Genomic DNA, 17,788 nt, shown 5'->3' on the forward strand with positions numbered 1-17,788 from the left:
ACTTGGTGTACCACATCGAGTAAAATAGAAGAAGAGCAACTTGAGATGCCTTATATTGAGAGGTATACTTGAGATTAAAATGACACAAGTCTCGGTGCCTACCTCGCAAACATATATGAGTTGCATAGGTTTTTTGGGCAAACTGATGTGCGAGTCGCCGTTGATCATTGTTGGTTCTGTGGCCAGATTGATCTGTTGCTGTTTTATCCTGGAAGCGATATTGCTGCATTCCATCACAGCTTAAGTGGGGGGCAATAATCTCTTCAAGAACAGTCAAGTCCTCTTGAAGGGTTTGGCGACTCAGCTGTTGTGTTCTTCTTCTTATCAGAATTTGGAAAGCGATAAGAGATAAGTTTTCTTTACTTTCTTTGTCAATTTCAGTCTTTATTGTTTGTTATTGCCTTCATGTTTTGTTTTGTTAGTTGGTTATTTGTCATGTTCTTGTTATTATATATATAACTGCCCATTGTTGCTGTGTAGTTAGAATTATACCCAACAAAAATAACATTACATGTAATTTAAAAAAAATAAAATTATTTTCAAATTACATAGCATTGCTCAAAAATTTATTTTCTGGATCAGACTATGACTTGTTAGATATATTTGATAATGTCATGGCTAATATGATTTATGTTTAGTTTTCAGATCTTACTTAACAGGATAAATCAATACTTAACTGGGAATCAGTACTTATACTGGAAGTCAGGACTTAAGGATATCAGTACTTATATTATCAGGAGATAATCATCAGACGTTGGATATCAGAACTTAAGTGCTGAAGGACGATTAGTTAAGGAAAGTAGCTGATTAAAGGAAAGAAGATCGAGATAAACATAAGAAGAGATATGCATGGAGAAGGAGTTCCGTGAAGAATGGAATACTTGGAAGAAAAGATATCTGATTGATATATTTTAGGAAGCAGAATTATATTTCATATCAATTAGCGATTATCTTGTAACTGTGTAGTATATAAACACAAACATAGGGTTTACACTATAAGTGTTATAATATTCGAGAAGATTATTTATTGTAACCCTAGCAGCTCTCGTGATATTTGTTCATCACTGAGAGATAACAGTTCCATACTGTAACAGAGTTTATTATTTCAATAAAGTTTGTTATCTGTTACTTAAGATATTAAAGTTCGATTTGATTGTATTATACACTGTATTCACCCCCTCTACAGTGTGTGTGACCTTACAAGTGGTATCAGAGCCTATCTGTTAACACACATACAGTTAAAGATCCAAACACAATCATGTCTGACACAGAAACTCCAACTAAGCCTACCAAAACTGAAGAACCTCCAAAGACACAAATTCAAAGTCGGTATGAAACTATCAGAGTTCCCATACTGAGACCATCGGAATATGCCATATGGAAGGTGAGGATGACCATGTTTCTGGAAGTTACAGATCCGGAATATCTTGATAGAATCAAGGAAGGGCCTCACAAACCAACCAAGCTCGCTGTTGCAGTTGCAGGTGATGCAGCAAAAACCGTACCAAAGGAAAAGAGTGATTATACTGCTGAAGATATTGCATCAATTGCTAAGGATGCTAAGGTACGACACTTACTGCATAATGCCATTGATAATGTAATGTCAAACAGGGTAATCAACTGCAAGACTGCTAAAGAGATATGGGATGCTCTGGAAACAAGGTGTCAGGGAACTGATACGATTAAAAAGAACAGGAAGACAATACTCACTCAAGAGTATGAACACTTTGATTCAAAGGCTAATGAATCATTGACTGATTTATATGATAGATTTGTCAAACTCTTGAATGATCTGTCACTTGTTAATAAGGAGTATGATCTTGAAGATTCAAACCTTAAATTCCTGTTAGCTCTTCCTGAATGTTGAGATTTGAAGGCAACAACAATAAGAGACAATTACAATCTTGATGAAACAACTCTTGATGAAATTTATGGAATGCTCAAGACTCATGAACTTGAGATGGAACAAAGAAGCAAGAGAAAAGGAGGAAAGTCAAGAACAGTTGCTCTTAAGGCTGAAGAAGAATCCCCCAAGGCAGCTACCTCAAGGAAAGACAAGGGTAAAGCTCTTTTCATAAAGTCTGATACTGAGTCATCAAGTTCTGAAAGTGATGATGACTCAGATTCTGAAAGCTTGCCTGAGACTGATGCCGATGAGGAGATGATGAAGCTGTGTGCTCTTATGGTGAAAGGGATTACAAAGATTGCATACAGGAAGTTCAGGAAGGGAAAGAAGTTTTCCAGGAAAGGCATAAGTTCTGATAAGAAGAATTTCAGAAGATCTGAAGGCAGAGGAGGAAAGTCTGATAGAGGAGATTATACCAATGTCAAATGCTATAACTGTGGTGAGAAAGGCCACATATCTCCTGATTGCAAGAATGTAAAGGGTGACAAAGGCAAGGCTCTTGTCACAAAGCAGAAAAGCTGGACAGACACCTCAGACTCTGAAAGTGAGGAGAACTATGCATTGATGGCAAATGCTGATAAAGAAAGTGCTGAGAGCAGTTCTAAAACTGCTGAAACAAAGGTACCTCAGACTACTTATGCTTTTCATACTGATGATATTAATGAGTTGAGAAGATATCTTAAAACCATGTTTGTTAGTTATAGAGATCAAACTTTAACATGTGAAAGATTAACTTCTAAAAATCTTGCTTTTAAGAAAAGAAATGATTTCTTAGAAAAAGAGTTAGTTATGTTCCATCAAATTCAGAAGGATAGAAATGATGCTCTTTATGTTAGGGATGAAGTGCTAAAAATGAATGAATCTCTAAAAACTGAGTTAGAAAAGGAAAGAGAGATAATCAGGACTTGGACTAACTCTGGCAGAACAACTCAAAATTTGCTAAGTAGTGAAAATTGGAAAGAGGGCTTAAGTTATGGAGAGGATAAGAATGATAAAGGAACTGTAGAAATTAAGCCTGTTGTTAAGCAAAAGCCAAAGTTATAACCTGTTAAGTTTGTAATTAAAAAGTCTGATAATGATAAATCAGAAGTTAGAGAGGGATTAACTTCTGACAAACTAAAACAGGAAAAGACAGTTGAAGTAAACATAGGCTTAATGACTAAGAAGCAGCTTAATAACAAGCAATGATTATAAACCTGTTCCTGATGCTCCTAGGAAAATATGTCATAACTGTGGAAGTTCTAACCATCTGGCTTCTTTTTGCAGGAAGAATAAGAACATTAACTCCTTACCTTCAAAATCAGGAGTTAAGAGTCAGTCTGTTAGATATAAAACATAAAATCCTTGTTTTCATTGTGGTAGTTTATGGCATTCCATTTATACTTGTAAGGAATATCATAGTTTGTACTATGATTATTATCAATTAAAACCTTCTTTGAAGAAAGTTTTCATTGTTCCTTCTAGTGTAAGTTCTGATTCAAAGTCTGATAGTGTAAGTTCTGATAAGAAAAATGTTAACATAAACTCTGATGCTAAATCCGCTGCAAATGTTAACAAACTTAATAAGGCCAAAGGATCCAAGCAAGTCTGGGTCCTTAAAACTAATAATTAGTGGTCTTTGTGATTGCAGGGCAACAAGAAAAATATTCTATTTCTGGACAGTGGATGTTCAGGACATATGACTGGAAATAAGGCCCTGCTATCAGACTTTGTGGAGAAAGCTGGTCCAAGTGTTTCTTATGGAGATGGCAATATTGGAAAAACATTGGGATATGGCAATATCAATCTTGGGAATGTCATCATTAAAGAAGTAGCTCTGGTCTCAGGACTTAAACACAATCTGCTGAGTATAAGTCAAATCTGTGACAGAGGTTATCATGTTGATTTCTTTGAAGAACACTGTGAAGTTGTGAGTAAATCTAAAGGCAAAGTTGTTCTGAAAGGATACAGGCGTGGTAACATTTACGAAGCTAAGCTTTCAACAAGTACTGATGGTTCTGCAATCTGTCTGATGAGTAGAGCATTAATTGAAGAAAGCTGGAATTGGCACAAGAAACTCTCTCATTTAAATTTAAACAATATAAATGAGCTGGTCAAGAAAGATCTTGTGAGATGACTGCCAAAGTCAGTATTTGCTCCTGATGGCCTTTGTGATTCTTGTCAGAAGGCCAAACAAAAAAAATCTTCATTCAAGAGCAAGACTGAATCATCAATTCTTGAGCCTTATCATCTACTACATGTTGATCTATTTGGTCCAGTAAATGTCATGTCTATTGCAAAGAAGAAATATGCATTGGTCATAGTGGATGAGTTCACTAGATACACATGGGTGTATTTCTTGCACATAAAAAGTGAAACTGCAACTATCTTGATTGATCATGTCAAACATCTGGATAAATTGGTCAAAGATTCTGTGAAAACCTTAAGGAGTGATAATGGCACTGAGTTCAAGAATTTGATAATGGAAGAGTTCTGCAAAAACCATGGAATAAAGCAGGAATTTTCTGCTCCTGGAACTCCACAGCAAAATGGAGTTGTTGAAAGGAAGAATAGAACTCTCATTGAAGCTGCACGTACAATGCTTGAAGAAGCAAAGCTTCCAACCTATTTCTAGGCTGAAGCCGTGTAGACTGTTTGTTTTACTCAAAATGCAACACTCATTAACAAGCAAGGAAAAACACCATATGAGATGGTGAAGAAAAAGAAGCCAAATCTAAAGTACTTTCATGTATTTGGATGCAAGTATTTTGTTCTCAAGACTCATCCTGAACAGCTATCCAAGTTCGATCTAAAAGCTGATGAAAGAATCTTTGTTGGATATCCACTTTCCACAAAAGCCTTCAGAGTCTATAATTTGAGAACAAGAGTGGTCATGGAATCTATCAATGTCTCCTTTGATGACAAGAAGATTACTGGTCTTGAAGATTTTATTGACCATGATCAGCTGAGATTTGAAAATGAAGACTCAAATTCTGATACTGAAAATCCTGACAGTCTAAGTCCTGATACTGTAAATTCTGATGGATTAAACTCTGATGTTATTGAAACTGTGGTGACTACGCCAAAGGAAGATGCACCTGTGCAGGGGGAACATACTCAAGATCTTACCACATCTCAAGAAACATCAGAACATACGTCTAGATCTTCAAGTTCTGATTCGTCAAGTTCTGATAAGCCAAGTTCTGACAGTGCTGAAAATCTAAATTCTGAAGAATCCAACTTAGAGAGCATAGTTTCAGGGGGAGCGTCAGAAAATGAAAATGAAGACAGCATGGATCATGGGGGAGCATCCAGTTCTAGAGAAAACCTTCCATCTGCAAGGAAGTGGACAAAATCACATACACCTGATTTGATAATTGGAAATCCTGATGCAGGTGTCAGAACTAGAACAGGTACTTCAAACGAATGTCTTTACAATTCTTTTCTCTCTCAGACTGAGCCAAAGAAAGTGGAAGAAGCTCTTCAAGATGCTGATTGGGTGCAAGCAATGCACGAAGAGTTAAATGAATTTAAAAGAAACAAAGTCTGAACCCTAGTGCCAAGACCAAAGAATAGATCTGTTGTTGGTACAAAGTGGGTATTCAGTAACAAAACTGACAGTGATGGCATAATTACAAGGAATAAGGCAAGGCTGGTTGCAAAAGGATATTCTCAACAGGAGGGAATTGATTATGATAAAACATTTGCACCAGTTGCTAGGTTAGAAGCCATAAGGATATTTTTGGCTTATGCTGCTCACAAAAAGTTTAATGTCTTTTAAATGGATGTGAAAAGTGCTTTTCTCAATGGAGAATTGGAGGAGGAAGTATATGTTGAATAACCTCCAGGCTTTGTAGACTCCAAACATCCAGATTATTTCTACAGGCTTGATAAAGCACTTTATGGACTTAAGCAAGCTCCTAGAGCATGGTATGAGACTTTAGCTCAGTTTCTTCTGGAAAGTGGATTCAACGGAGGAACAATAGACAAAACACTGTTCTACCTCAACCATGGAAAGGACTTACTTCTGGTCCAGATTTATGTTGACGATGTCATTTTTGGGTCTACAAATGACAGACTTTGCAAGAAGTTTGCCAAACTGATGCAGTCAAGGTATCAGATGAGTATGATGGGGGAACTTAGCTATTTTCTGGGCCTTCAAGTCAAGCAGAATGAAGAAGGCACTTTTATTTGTCAAACTAAGTACACCAGAAATTTGCTGAAGAAATTTGGAATGCAAGATTGTTTAAGTGCATCCACTCCCATGGCCACTGCAACAAAACTGGATAAGGATTTTGGTAAATCAGTAGATATTACTAATTACAGAGGTATGATTGGCTCTCTACTCTATCTAACTGCTAGTAGACCTGATATCATGTATGTTACCTGTTTTTGTGCAAGATTTCAAGCAGACCCAAGAGAACCTTACTTAACAGCTGTGAAAAGAATTTTTAAGTATCTTAAAGGAACAGCTGATCTGGGATTGTGGTATCCTAAAGAATCAGATTTTAAACTAATAGGTTACTCAGATGCAGATTTTGTAGGTTGCAAAATTGACAGGAAAAGCACAAGTGGAAGCTGCCAATTTCTTGGAGGCAGATTGGTTTCTTGGTTCAGCAAGAAATAAAAGTCAATTTCCACATCAACTGCAGAAACAGAGTATATTGCTGCAGGAAGCTGTTGTGCACAGATTCTTTGGATGAAGAATCAGTTACTGGATTATGGGTTAACATATTTCAAAATCCCTATTTACTGTGATAATCAAAGTGCTATTGCTATGACAGGTAATCCAGTTCAACACTCTATGACAAAGCACATCAGCATTAGGTACCACTTCATAAGGGAACATGTGGATGAAGGTACAGTGGAATTGCACTTTGTTCCAAAAGATCAACAACTAGCAGATATCTTCACAAAACCATTGTGTGAAGCCACTTTTACAAGATTGGTAAATGAACTTGGAATGGTTTCAGGTTCTTTCTCTAAATCTGCTTAGTCTTGTTATGTTATATCAGACTTTATGATCAGTATTTACAGAATTTACCCTCTTTGTGTATTCTGTGCTTAATTGACAAATGTGTTTAAGTACTGACTGTTGTCTGATATATGTTTCTAAACTCTGATAAGTGATATGTTTGTTTAAGTAACTATTCAATCCTATGAGGATAACTGTGCTAGATGCTGACCTAGTAGTCTTCAATAAACAAAGGATCCCATGTAAGAAGTAATTATTTCTGTGGACATTAAATGACACAAGCAAATTCTGATAATTGAGCTTAGTTAAGTTTACTTTGTCTACCTTATTACTAAGTCACAAACTAGAATAATGCTACTCATCTGTTAAGTTCTGATGCTAGTAAATCTGCTGAATGCACTAAGTGCTGATAAACCTCACTTATCAAAAGAAAAAGCAAAAGGATCAAAGAATAAAATCAGGTACTCCTTTGAGATCTAGAGTAAAAATGTGGAAGGGACGACCCAAGTGCATTGCTGGTATTAAGTAAATATGCATTAGAAAAGCAAAATATTTTCTTGGTGACTTTTCACTCTCTATGATTACTGGAGAAATACTCTGATAATAGCATAAATTCTGATAAGCAGTCGTGACTCACTTACACTGAGAAGCCACTGTGAAATGGAATTTAAAAAGATGCATAAAATTAGCATAAAATAGTTGAGGTGGACTCAAGCATGAACTCATTCAACAGTAGGTTTCAGAATAATGACAGCTCTTTAGCAAAGTTTTAGTTATGCCTTATTTCTAAGATGTACTGAAGTGAATTAGACTTTACTCTTTGTTTGACATTCAGCTTAATGCACACACTAATCACTCCATATGAATGATGAAAATTACTGTGGCGATCTATGTTGTTTTAGATAAACAATCATTGTATCACATTGTACAAATTCTGAGGACAAGTTCTGGTTGCATGCTCTAATGATTAAGTTCTGAAGAATATAACTCAGAACTTGTATGAGGACTTACTAAGATAGGCATTCCTTTTTCGAGTTAAGAAATTATGTTCTGATGACTGTTAAGTTCTGATATAAGTCTAAGTTCTGATATTACAGTCTAATTCTTTACTTGACTTATCTGTGGATAAAATTTGATAATAGTCTCGGTTCAAACTAGAATATGTTGAAGTGGAAGATTAATAGTCACTATGGATAGGGTTAATGGTACTCGTACTTGAACAGTCAACTTTTACTTGCTTCTTGTGCGCATTAAACCATGTTTTCTCTTTCCAATGAATGTTTTTCTTTTTCCAAGTCTGGGGAGACGAGGTAGAATTAATTCTACCTGTCAGCATTAAATTCCTTTATGTCTCCTGGCATTCTCTTGCCTATATAAGCAACCACTTCACATCAGCCTTCCCATCAAATCTTTTCTCCCAACCTCACCTTACCTTCATACTTTTTCTTTCAAAAACACCATGGTCAGATACAACATGTTTTTGAACTACGAAACCTTCAATATGGAGCTAAGCTGTGCCGATTGGCAGCAGGAATGGCACGTCACTGCCATTCCTGATGAGATATGGGACTCTGTCCCACAGGATGTACTCACCCACCTCCTGTTCTTCTATATGGACTACCATCGCCATCTGGAGCGATTGGAGGAGGAAATGCTGGAAGCTCTCCGTCAGCAAGAGCGAATCATTCGACTCGCCATTCTGTTTGTCGAGAGTAGGAAGAAGAAATGATTTATTTTCTTCTTTCTGTTTTTCTTCATCATCAGCCTTGCCCTGCTTCTTGAGCTAGGACTAAGGCTGTTGATGTTAGGTTTAGCAGCTTAGGGAAATCTTGTATAAATTCTGATGTAATTTTAATTTCATGAATGTATTCTCTTGATATATTAATGAAATTTGTTTTTTGTTTCAAGATTTTGTCTCTGAGATATTTTGTAATGCATTTATAAATCCTGATAAATATTCAAATTCTGATGACCATATAAATTCTGTTTTAATTTAAGTTCTGATTTTCCTTTATCAGTACTTACTCATCTGATTTATCTTGGTCTCACTTGATTTATTTTTAGAATATTAATGATGCAGTGAAAAATAATTAAATAAGTGGGAACGGTTTCAATTTTGAATTAAAACTGTTTCACCTTGATTAATGAAATATCTGGGTAAGTGGAACGGTTTTTTCCTTGAAAAACGGCAAGTGGGTAAGTCATGATTACTGTTTTCTCGAGTCCAATAACTATCCATTATTACTGCATGTCTGACAGGTGTCCAACGGTAACATTTTTTTTTTCAGAGTATAAGTAAGAAAGAGAGAGCATTTTTTTAATCTTTTATTTCCCTTCATATTTTTTTTCTCTCCTTGCTTTTACTCTCTTTCTTCTTCTCACGTTTGTTTTTCATACAGACATTTTACCAAACACCTAACAGGCACTCTTAAATCTCAATTTTTCACATGGCACCTAAGGATTTAATCATTGATGGAGCTAAATTTGTTCCAAACAACTATGCTGCAATTCTTGATCATGCTGAAGCTCCATCTGAATTGCATTTTGTGCAAGATCTTCTTGCACACAGTGAAATTGGGTATGCATTGACCCAGCCTTCAGTCTTTTCGAGCCAACAAGTTCTGACATTTTGGCGGACTGGGCACTTTGATAATGGTGGTACACATGGCACTCCTAGTATTGTTTTCGAAGTGGGTGATTCTTCATATGTAGTTACTCCTGGTACAATACGCAGGGCTCTACATCTCCCTGAAGGATGTACCTTTTCAATTCCAGAGGAATCAGCTCTTCAGGAGTTAATGGCCAATTTGGGGTATGAACAGAGTTTGGAAAAACTTGGGCAGTTGAAACGGGCTCATATCAGAAGAGAATGGAGCTTCTTCTTTTACTGCATCACTAAAGCTTTTGGAAACAAGTGTTCGAATTTTGATGTTATCCCAATTATGAGTCAGCACATCGGGTATGCTGTTATAAACCAACCTCATTTTGATTTTGCAACTGCTATAATTGGTTTTATTGGGGATAGGATGACAGAGGATAGGAATGTTGTTTACTTTGCTAGATTCTGTCAACTTATATATACTTTTTGTACTGATGAACCTCAATTAGTAAGTTCCTCAACTCCACCTTTTAAGGTTGCAAAACGCTACTTTAATGACCTGATAAATGCTGACACTAAGAAATCAGTGGTCAGACCTTAACAGATTCCTCAGTCTGTAAAACAGATCTTAGTAAATGTTGATCCTGATACTTATAGATCTGTTTATTCTGATGTCCAACCAACAACAACCTCCCAACCATCACAACAACCATCAGCACCTACCACTCATTCTACTCAACCTACCCTCGGGAAATATCTCAAATCCTATCTCTCCACTTCACAGATAGTTCAACCCTCATCCTCTGCACCTACTGTGAAGCCTTCATCTTCCACACCTAAGAGGACAAAGACTGTTCCTCAAACACTTCAGAAGAAAAGGAAGATTGCTTTGAGAGATGAATCTGATATTGAGGAACAGATTCCTTCTTCAGAACCTGTTGTTGATGAAGCTGAGAAAGAGACTTCTTAGAAGGATTCTGGAATTGGGGGATCTAGGCTTCTCAAGAGGCTTAGAAGAATGACAGTTCCTGAAACTCCCAAGGAATCCAAATCTACAAAGAGATACAAGAAACAGAGGGCAAATAGGCCAGTTTCAGATGATGAAGAGGAAGCAGCTAAGGAAGGGGATCAGGAATCTCTGATCTCACAAGAAAAGGAATTTGCTAAAGTTACTTCTTCTCCATCAACTTCATCTAAGGAAGCTGTTTCTGAAAAGGTCAACACACTATCTGTATCTCCTGTTGATCCAGGCACAAGTGCTGATATTGATGTTCAAAACTTGGTTGTGCCTGAAGTAATTCTCTTAGAAGCTCCACCAGCAACTAATCCTTCAACAACACCTGTTACTGATGCTGTTCAAACTCCAGAGTTATCTACAACACATTCTCTGCATCTAGATGCTGATGATCAGACTTTAGGTGAGCATCAGGATATGGCTGTTGATCAGAACTTAGAACCAGATTAGCAATTCGAGGATGCTGAAGCCTCCATTGCTACTCACACTGTTGTTTTATCAGAAGATACTGATTCTGTAAGTTCTGATGCTGCAAATGCTGGAGATACTGGTGATGCTGCTCCAAATGTAGATGCTGATGTAGCGGGTCCTTCAGGACATACTCCTCAACAAACTACTCTTAAGTCTGAACTTGTTAAGAAGTTTGTTACCCGAGAAGCACCAGTGCCTTGGAGTGAAACTCCTGCCGGACAGGAGTGGACTAAGGAATGGAATTCAGTTTCCTGTGTTCCAACTGAAAAGCATCTTGCTGAGCACTTGACTAAAGCTGATGAAATGTTAAATTCTGATGATTTCAAAACCCAGCTTAGAGTCACTGCATTGGGTACTAAACATCTACAAGGTCTTCATTCAACTACTCATGCAGAGCTACACAAGATTCAGGAAGCATTTATCAAACAGGAACAAGTTCAAAAGATTGATAAGAAAAAGTTCTTCAAACCTACCTTTGACATGATTGCTTATATTGAGAAGACTCAAGATAATCAACAAGCTTAGATTGATGATATTCTGAAAAATCAAGCTTCTCAGCAATCACAACTTAATGAAATCCAAGCCTCAGTGGAATTGCTTGTCTCTCTTCTACTACCAGTTGATGCCAAAAAGGGGGAGAAAGTAATTAAGTCCAAATGCAAGACTGACAAGACACTGAAAGGGAAGGATAATAAAAAGGATGATCTAGGAAACTCTGGAATGGGTAGAGGTCATAGTCAAGGTAGAGGTTTCACATCAAGAAAAGCTGAAATCACAAGTCACAGGACAAGTTCTGATACTGGGAAAAGAATAAGTTCTGTTACTGGTAAAAGGATAAGTTCTGATGAACTTTTAGATCTTGATGAGGAAATGTCAAGAAAGTTATTTCTTCAGGAAAATCCAGGAATGGACTTGGAGAGTTTAATGGAAGAAGAAGCCAGACTTAAATCAGAGATAGTCACATCTAAATCTGAAGCTTCTGGTAAAAAGCCACTTCCAAAACTCAAAGGCATTGTGATCAAAGAAATGACACATACTGAAGCAACATTGGCTAAATCACAACCGCAGATAGATCCAAGATCCATGGGTAAAGAAAAGGTTGGTGAACCTATCAAGGTTTATGTGCCTCCTGAGGATGAAGAAATTACTGATGAAAAGGATGATCTTGCTCCGACTTCAAGAAAAGTTCTTAAAACAACCTCTGACATGGCTCAAGTTGTTCAGAGTCAAGAAACTGTAAGTTCTGATATTCAAAAGAAGCAAGTAACCTCTGACATAGCTCAAGTTTACTTGATATCAGAAAATAGACCAAAGACACTCCTACCAGGATTCACTAAAGCAAAACAGACTCAACCTTTGAAGACTACTACAAGTGGTTTTGAAGCTAGAGTAGTTACTGGAAAGGAAGCAAGAGATAAAACTGGATTGGGAAGTGCTGATGAAAGAAGAATACATAACACTACCAATGATCCAACTTCCTTGAGTGAACCAGGTATTGGAGCAACTCCTGAGAGATTGAATCAACTGGAATCTGTACAAATGGTTTATCATACCTACTTGAAAGAATACATCTTGTTGTATTTCATGACAGATGGTAGGGTTTATCATATAAGGCAAAATGCCATTCCATTGAAGTATTTTGAAGAATTGGAGCATGTACTATTCTTACTTCAAGTGGATGACAGATTGACAGGAACTGCTGCAAACTATTTGAAGGATCAGATTCAGAGATAGAAAAGACTTTATTCTGTTAAGTCTGACAGCACATATGTTCCAAAGTACAGAGATCACAAGGGTGATATAGTTGAAATGAAGCCCAATTCTGCTCAAATTATAACTACCTTTCTAGGGTACAGGGCTGTGGAATTCAATCTTGAGTCTGATAAAGCTTATTTGATCAGACTGGATCAGGATATAAGAAAAGCAAAGATTAATGATCTCAGGGCTGCAATCTTTCAAATTGGTGAAGATATTGCAGAGCTTAAAGATGCCAAAAGGAGAATGATTGATGAACTTAGATATGCTGAGAGATGTTTGTTGAAAAACTATCTCAGAACAACTCCTGACATCAGAGAGATCAGAAGATGAAGCCAAGTCAAAGATCTACAACTGCTTAAATTCTGATATTTGTACAGACTGAAGTTGTTATCAGAAGTTAAATATTGGTAAAGCTTTAAGGACTGTAAGTTGTAGTTATCAAGTCTAATTCTCATGCATTTGTACTTAATGTTTTTGACATCATCAAATATCTGTTAAACTTGTATATTATGCTAATTTACAAGTTGGGGGAGATTGTTAGATATATTTGATAATGTCATGGCTAATATGATTTATGTTTAGTTTTCAGATCTTACTTAACAGGATAAATCAGTACTTAACTGGGAATCAGTACTTATACTGGAAGTCAGGACTTAAGGATATCAGTACTTATATTATCAGGAGATAATCATCAGACGTTGGATACCAGAACTTAAGTGCTGAAGGACGATTAGTTAAGGAAAGTAGCTGATTAAAGGAAAGAAGATCGAGATAAACATAAGAAGAGATATGCATGGAGAAGGAGTTCCGTGAAGAATGGAATACTTGGAAGAAAAGATATCTGATTGATATATTTTAGGAAGCAGAATTATATTCCATATCAATTAGCGATTATCTTGTAACTGTATAGTATATAAACACAGACATAGGGTTTACACTATAAGTGTTATAATATTCGAGAGGATTATTTATTGTAACCCTAGCAGCTCTCGTAATATTTGTTCATCACTGAGAGGTAACAGTTCCATACTGTAACAGAGTTTATTGTTTCAATAAAGTTTGTTTTCTGTTACTTAAGATATTAAAGTTCGATTTGATTGTATTATACACTGTATTCACCCCATCTACAGTGTGTGTGACCTAACATGACTCATTCGGAAAATTTCACATAACATGATAAAACAGAGTACTGTATTAGCTTAAAATTGTCTCATATGACTAGTACGCTTGATTAAAGGCTCCGTTGGATTTCTAGCCAACTTGAACAAAGAATTTGTAAAACTAGCCCAGTTGAACATAATTTTGCAAAAATAGGCCACTACGCCACTTCAAGTGGCACTGGACCAAACTATGCCACTTGAAGTGGCGTAGTCTATATTATTTTTTTGTTTTTCTTTTTTGTGCCTTCCTGTTGGTCATATGCTGTAGTAATAACATTCTAACTGTTATTGTAACAAGGTTTTTAAGAGTATTAGAAAGCATGACATAGTTTTATAATGTTAAATTTTTTTGCTTAATGTTGCAGTAAAAGTACACTACTTTTAGTTGTTAAAAAAAATTAGGGAAAAAAATTAAAGAAGCTATATTTATATGTACCCGGACATACTTCCTTAGAAGGAAATGTGAACTATTATAAGGAAGAGTGAATTTTATTTTTTTTGTAAATACAGTTATTTACTCCCAAATTTAAAAATTGTAACTTTATATATTAATAGTTGTACCCTATTTTGACAAAAAAAAATGAAACTAAGAAAAAAAATTTGAATAAAAGGTTTTTAACCACCCGAAAATGGTAAGAAAGCATAAGGAAAATATTTGGATGAAGTGGGTAATTTATAATATAACTGAAAAAATATAAATATATGAATTTGCTACAAATTGGTTGATGAGACATACATATGTAATTCAAACGATTGTGTCTCCAAAAGGTATTTCGATGCACGTGAACACAAATCTTCCCCTCTTTGCATGCTGTCCTCAATAATATTTCGATGTTTGTCCAGAATTCGTACAGTCTTGTAAAATAGATACTCCATCATTGCTGTAACAGGAAAGAAACGAGCCCGGCGTATATTTCCATTGAAGGCTTCCATGATGTTTGTGGTAGTTTGTCCGTAACGATAACCGTTTGTGTCGTAACACAGTGTCCATTTCTCAGCGAGTATTTTGCGAAGATATTCCAATGCCGGAGGGGATATCTCACCAATACTCTTCATACAGGCTTCATGTTTCCATACTTGCGTGGTACTTTCAGCTTTCCACATTAACTTTCGTAATTCACCGCCCAGATGCTTCGAACTGAAGTTGCTTCTGACATGGAAGAGGTAAAACATATAAATGCCGAACGGCTCAACGAATCCATTCTGGCGATCTTTCATTGCAGAGATAATGCTTGCTGCACGGTCTGAAATTATGCAGACACCGAGTCTTTGTTGGCAGACATGTCTCCGCAAAAGTTTCAGAAACCAAGACCAATTGTCATGCGTCTCCTCATCTACCAGGGCATAACACAGGGGATAAGGGTGGTTGTTTGAATTGACACCCATAGCAACAAGTATCTTCCCTCTATATTTTCCCTTAAGGAATGTTCCGTCAATTGAAATGACTGGTCATGCATGTTTCCACCCATCCATCATTGCTTTGAGATACCAAAATATACGCTTGCAAACAGACGTACCCCGTTCTTCAGAATGAGGAACAACATCAATCTCAACAGCAGATCCAGGATTAGCTGTTAAGATTGCTGCGAAGAACATTGGAAGACTTTCATATGTTGTAGCCCAGCTACCATATACTTCTTCAATTGCTATCTGCTTCCCTCTCCATACTTTGTTGTAATTAACTTGGTGATTGTATTCATTGATTACAAGTGGCAATATCGTTTTGATTGCTATTTCAGGAGTCTCTATGACCTATGATAGCCAATCATGAATGTCATCTAAAATTAATCCCTCAATATAAAGAAATAACATATTTAAAATTTTACAGCTAATATTGGTACTGAATTATGTAAAAAATAACTTACAAGGGGTTTGACAATCTTGGAAATCATTCTTGGAGATAATTTTCTGTGATCCTGCAACGGCTGATTAACCATGCAAACATGTTGATCTTTAATAACAGTTATCTCAAAACATCCATGTGTCTTCTTTTTCGAAGCCGTTAACCTCCAATTACATCCGGTCTCCGTGCACTTTACAGCTAACTGAGACTTATTACTCTTCGTCACAATGTAGTTCCTATCAGTCGCTATATGTACCTTCCTTATTGCATTTATGAGGCTATCTTTGTCAGGAAATAAACATTTACGATATAGTTCCACATAATCCTCATCCCAATCGAGATATATGTCGTTACGATTGTCCACCGTAGGAGCTGTATATTCCTCGGTGACAAACCATGGCGCCCTAGCAACATGATGATGATGGACAACTGCTCGAGTAACTTGTTCCCCCCAATTAGAATTTCCTTCCTCATCCTCACTCTCAGAATCTTCATCTTCATCGTATGGCTCAAAAAGGTCATCACTAGATTCATCATCGTCCTCTGGCTCCCAACCCTGAAAATCAGGTTCAGTAAGAGCTAACTACTTACCTGCACTTGTTTGAGCTACATTCCTCGCCGGAAAGATATTCATATCATCAATCCCTCCTCTATTTTGTTCACTGGAACCACCTTTATAACCTCCATAATTTGGAGTGAACTCCCTTCTATAGCCACCTTGTTGGTTCAAACACCCCTCATATCCTCCACCATCTTGGATATACTCCCTTTCGTATCCACCTTGTTGACTATACCCCCCTGCACCCCTTCTATAGGTTTGTTGAGTAAACTCCTCTTCATACGCAGGATGCTGACTAGTTCCCCCTCCATAGCCTTGAAATACTTAATTTGACCACCCACTGGAAGGGTATGTAGGATATTGAGATCCCCAATTCTCTGCTTGCAGATGGGGCTGCGAAGGTTGTGATCCCCAATTTTGTTGAAACGAGTAGGGGTGGGGCTGAGCATTCGGTCGGTTCGGTCTAAAACCGGACCGAACCGAATAGACTAAAAAATCGAATAGTCATTTTTTCTTGGACCGAACCGGACCGAAGTTATATTATGGACTGGACCGAACCGAACCGAAATAATTCGGTTTGGTCCAGTTTTGGACCGAATAGACCGAAATTTTTTTCAAAAAGAAAATTGCATTAAAAATTAAATCATAAATTATAAAATTTAAAATATAATTAAAGTATTGTGCTATGTGGAGTTCTAATAGTTCATGAATATAATTAAAAATTAAAAATTATGATTATAATTTTTAAGATATATGTAAAATGTATATAATATGAAAATATAGCATTTATCATTTGGTCTATTCGGTCCGGACCGAAATATTTGTTAAAAGAACCGAACCGAATTTAGTTTCGGTATATTCGGTCCGGACCGAATAGACCGATTTTTTGAAAAAAATAGGACCGAACCGAACCGAATTAGCACGGTTCGGTTCGGTTTTTCGGTTTTGGTTCGGTTTTGCTCAGCCCTAAGTAGGGGTCATCGTTATGTATGTGCTCAGCTTCAATGAACAACGAAACATCGCCACATCCATTAAGCATATTCTCAGGAATCCTTAACATGACTGTGACATCACTATCACAATTGATATCGCCAAGATAAAAAGCTTCGACAAGGTTGAATTTTCCTAAGCGAGGATACTTAAAACGCATCTTTTAATTCCAATGATAAGGACTGGTTTGCATTAGATCGTACACAATATTTCTAAGCTCATCATATGTGGTTGTAGGTGTAATATACTGCATTTTCTTGGGATCGATAGAATAATGGATATTTCCATCATCTCGAATAATTTCTCCACCCCAAAAAAAATTTACATGCACGAAACCATCCATTTCCCTAAAATATGAAAGTAAGAAACTGTGTTGAATGATGCTTTGCAGCTAAGAAAATGGTTGTAGTTATGATGAAAAAATGCAATGAAGTCTGAGGATGCTTTAATGAGAAACTAAAGTGATAGGATAAGAAGGAAATCTGATGAAAAGTCTGCAGAAAATCTGAAAAGTTGTTTCTTGAAAATCTCAC

The 17,788-nt window shown here is 36.6% G+C and overlaps 1 protein-coding gene across 1 annotated transcript; it reads right to left on the reverse strand.

The window, feature by feature from the left end:
- Positions 1–14,574: 14,574 nt before the first annotated feature.
- On the reverse strand, positions 14,575–15,249 carry LOC141666001 (uncharacterized). Its single transcript, XM_074471986.1, has one exon. The coding sequence runs from the start codon at positions 15,247–15,249 to the stop codon at positions 14,575–14,577; it is 675 nt and encodes a 224-aa protein (XP_074328087.1).
- Positions 15,250–17,788: the final 2,539 nt, after the last annotated feature.

Source organism: Apium graveolens, chromosome 6, assembly GCF_009905375.1.
Source record: "Apium graveolens cultivar Ventura chromosome 6, ASM990537v1, whole genome shotgun sequence".
NCBI lineage: Eukaryota > Viridiplantae > Streptophyta > Magnoliopsida > Apiales > Apiaceae > Apium > Apium graveolens.

What these genes read in the sequence shown, in the direction of transcription:
- LOC141666001 (XM_074471986.1), bottom strand. Translation starts at nt 15,249, where the DNA reads ATGGGTGTCAATTCAAACAACCACCCTTATCCCCTGTGTTATGCCCTG.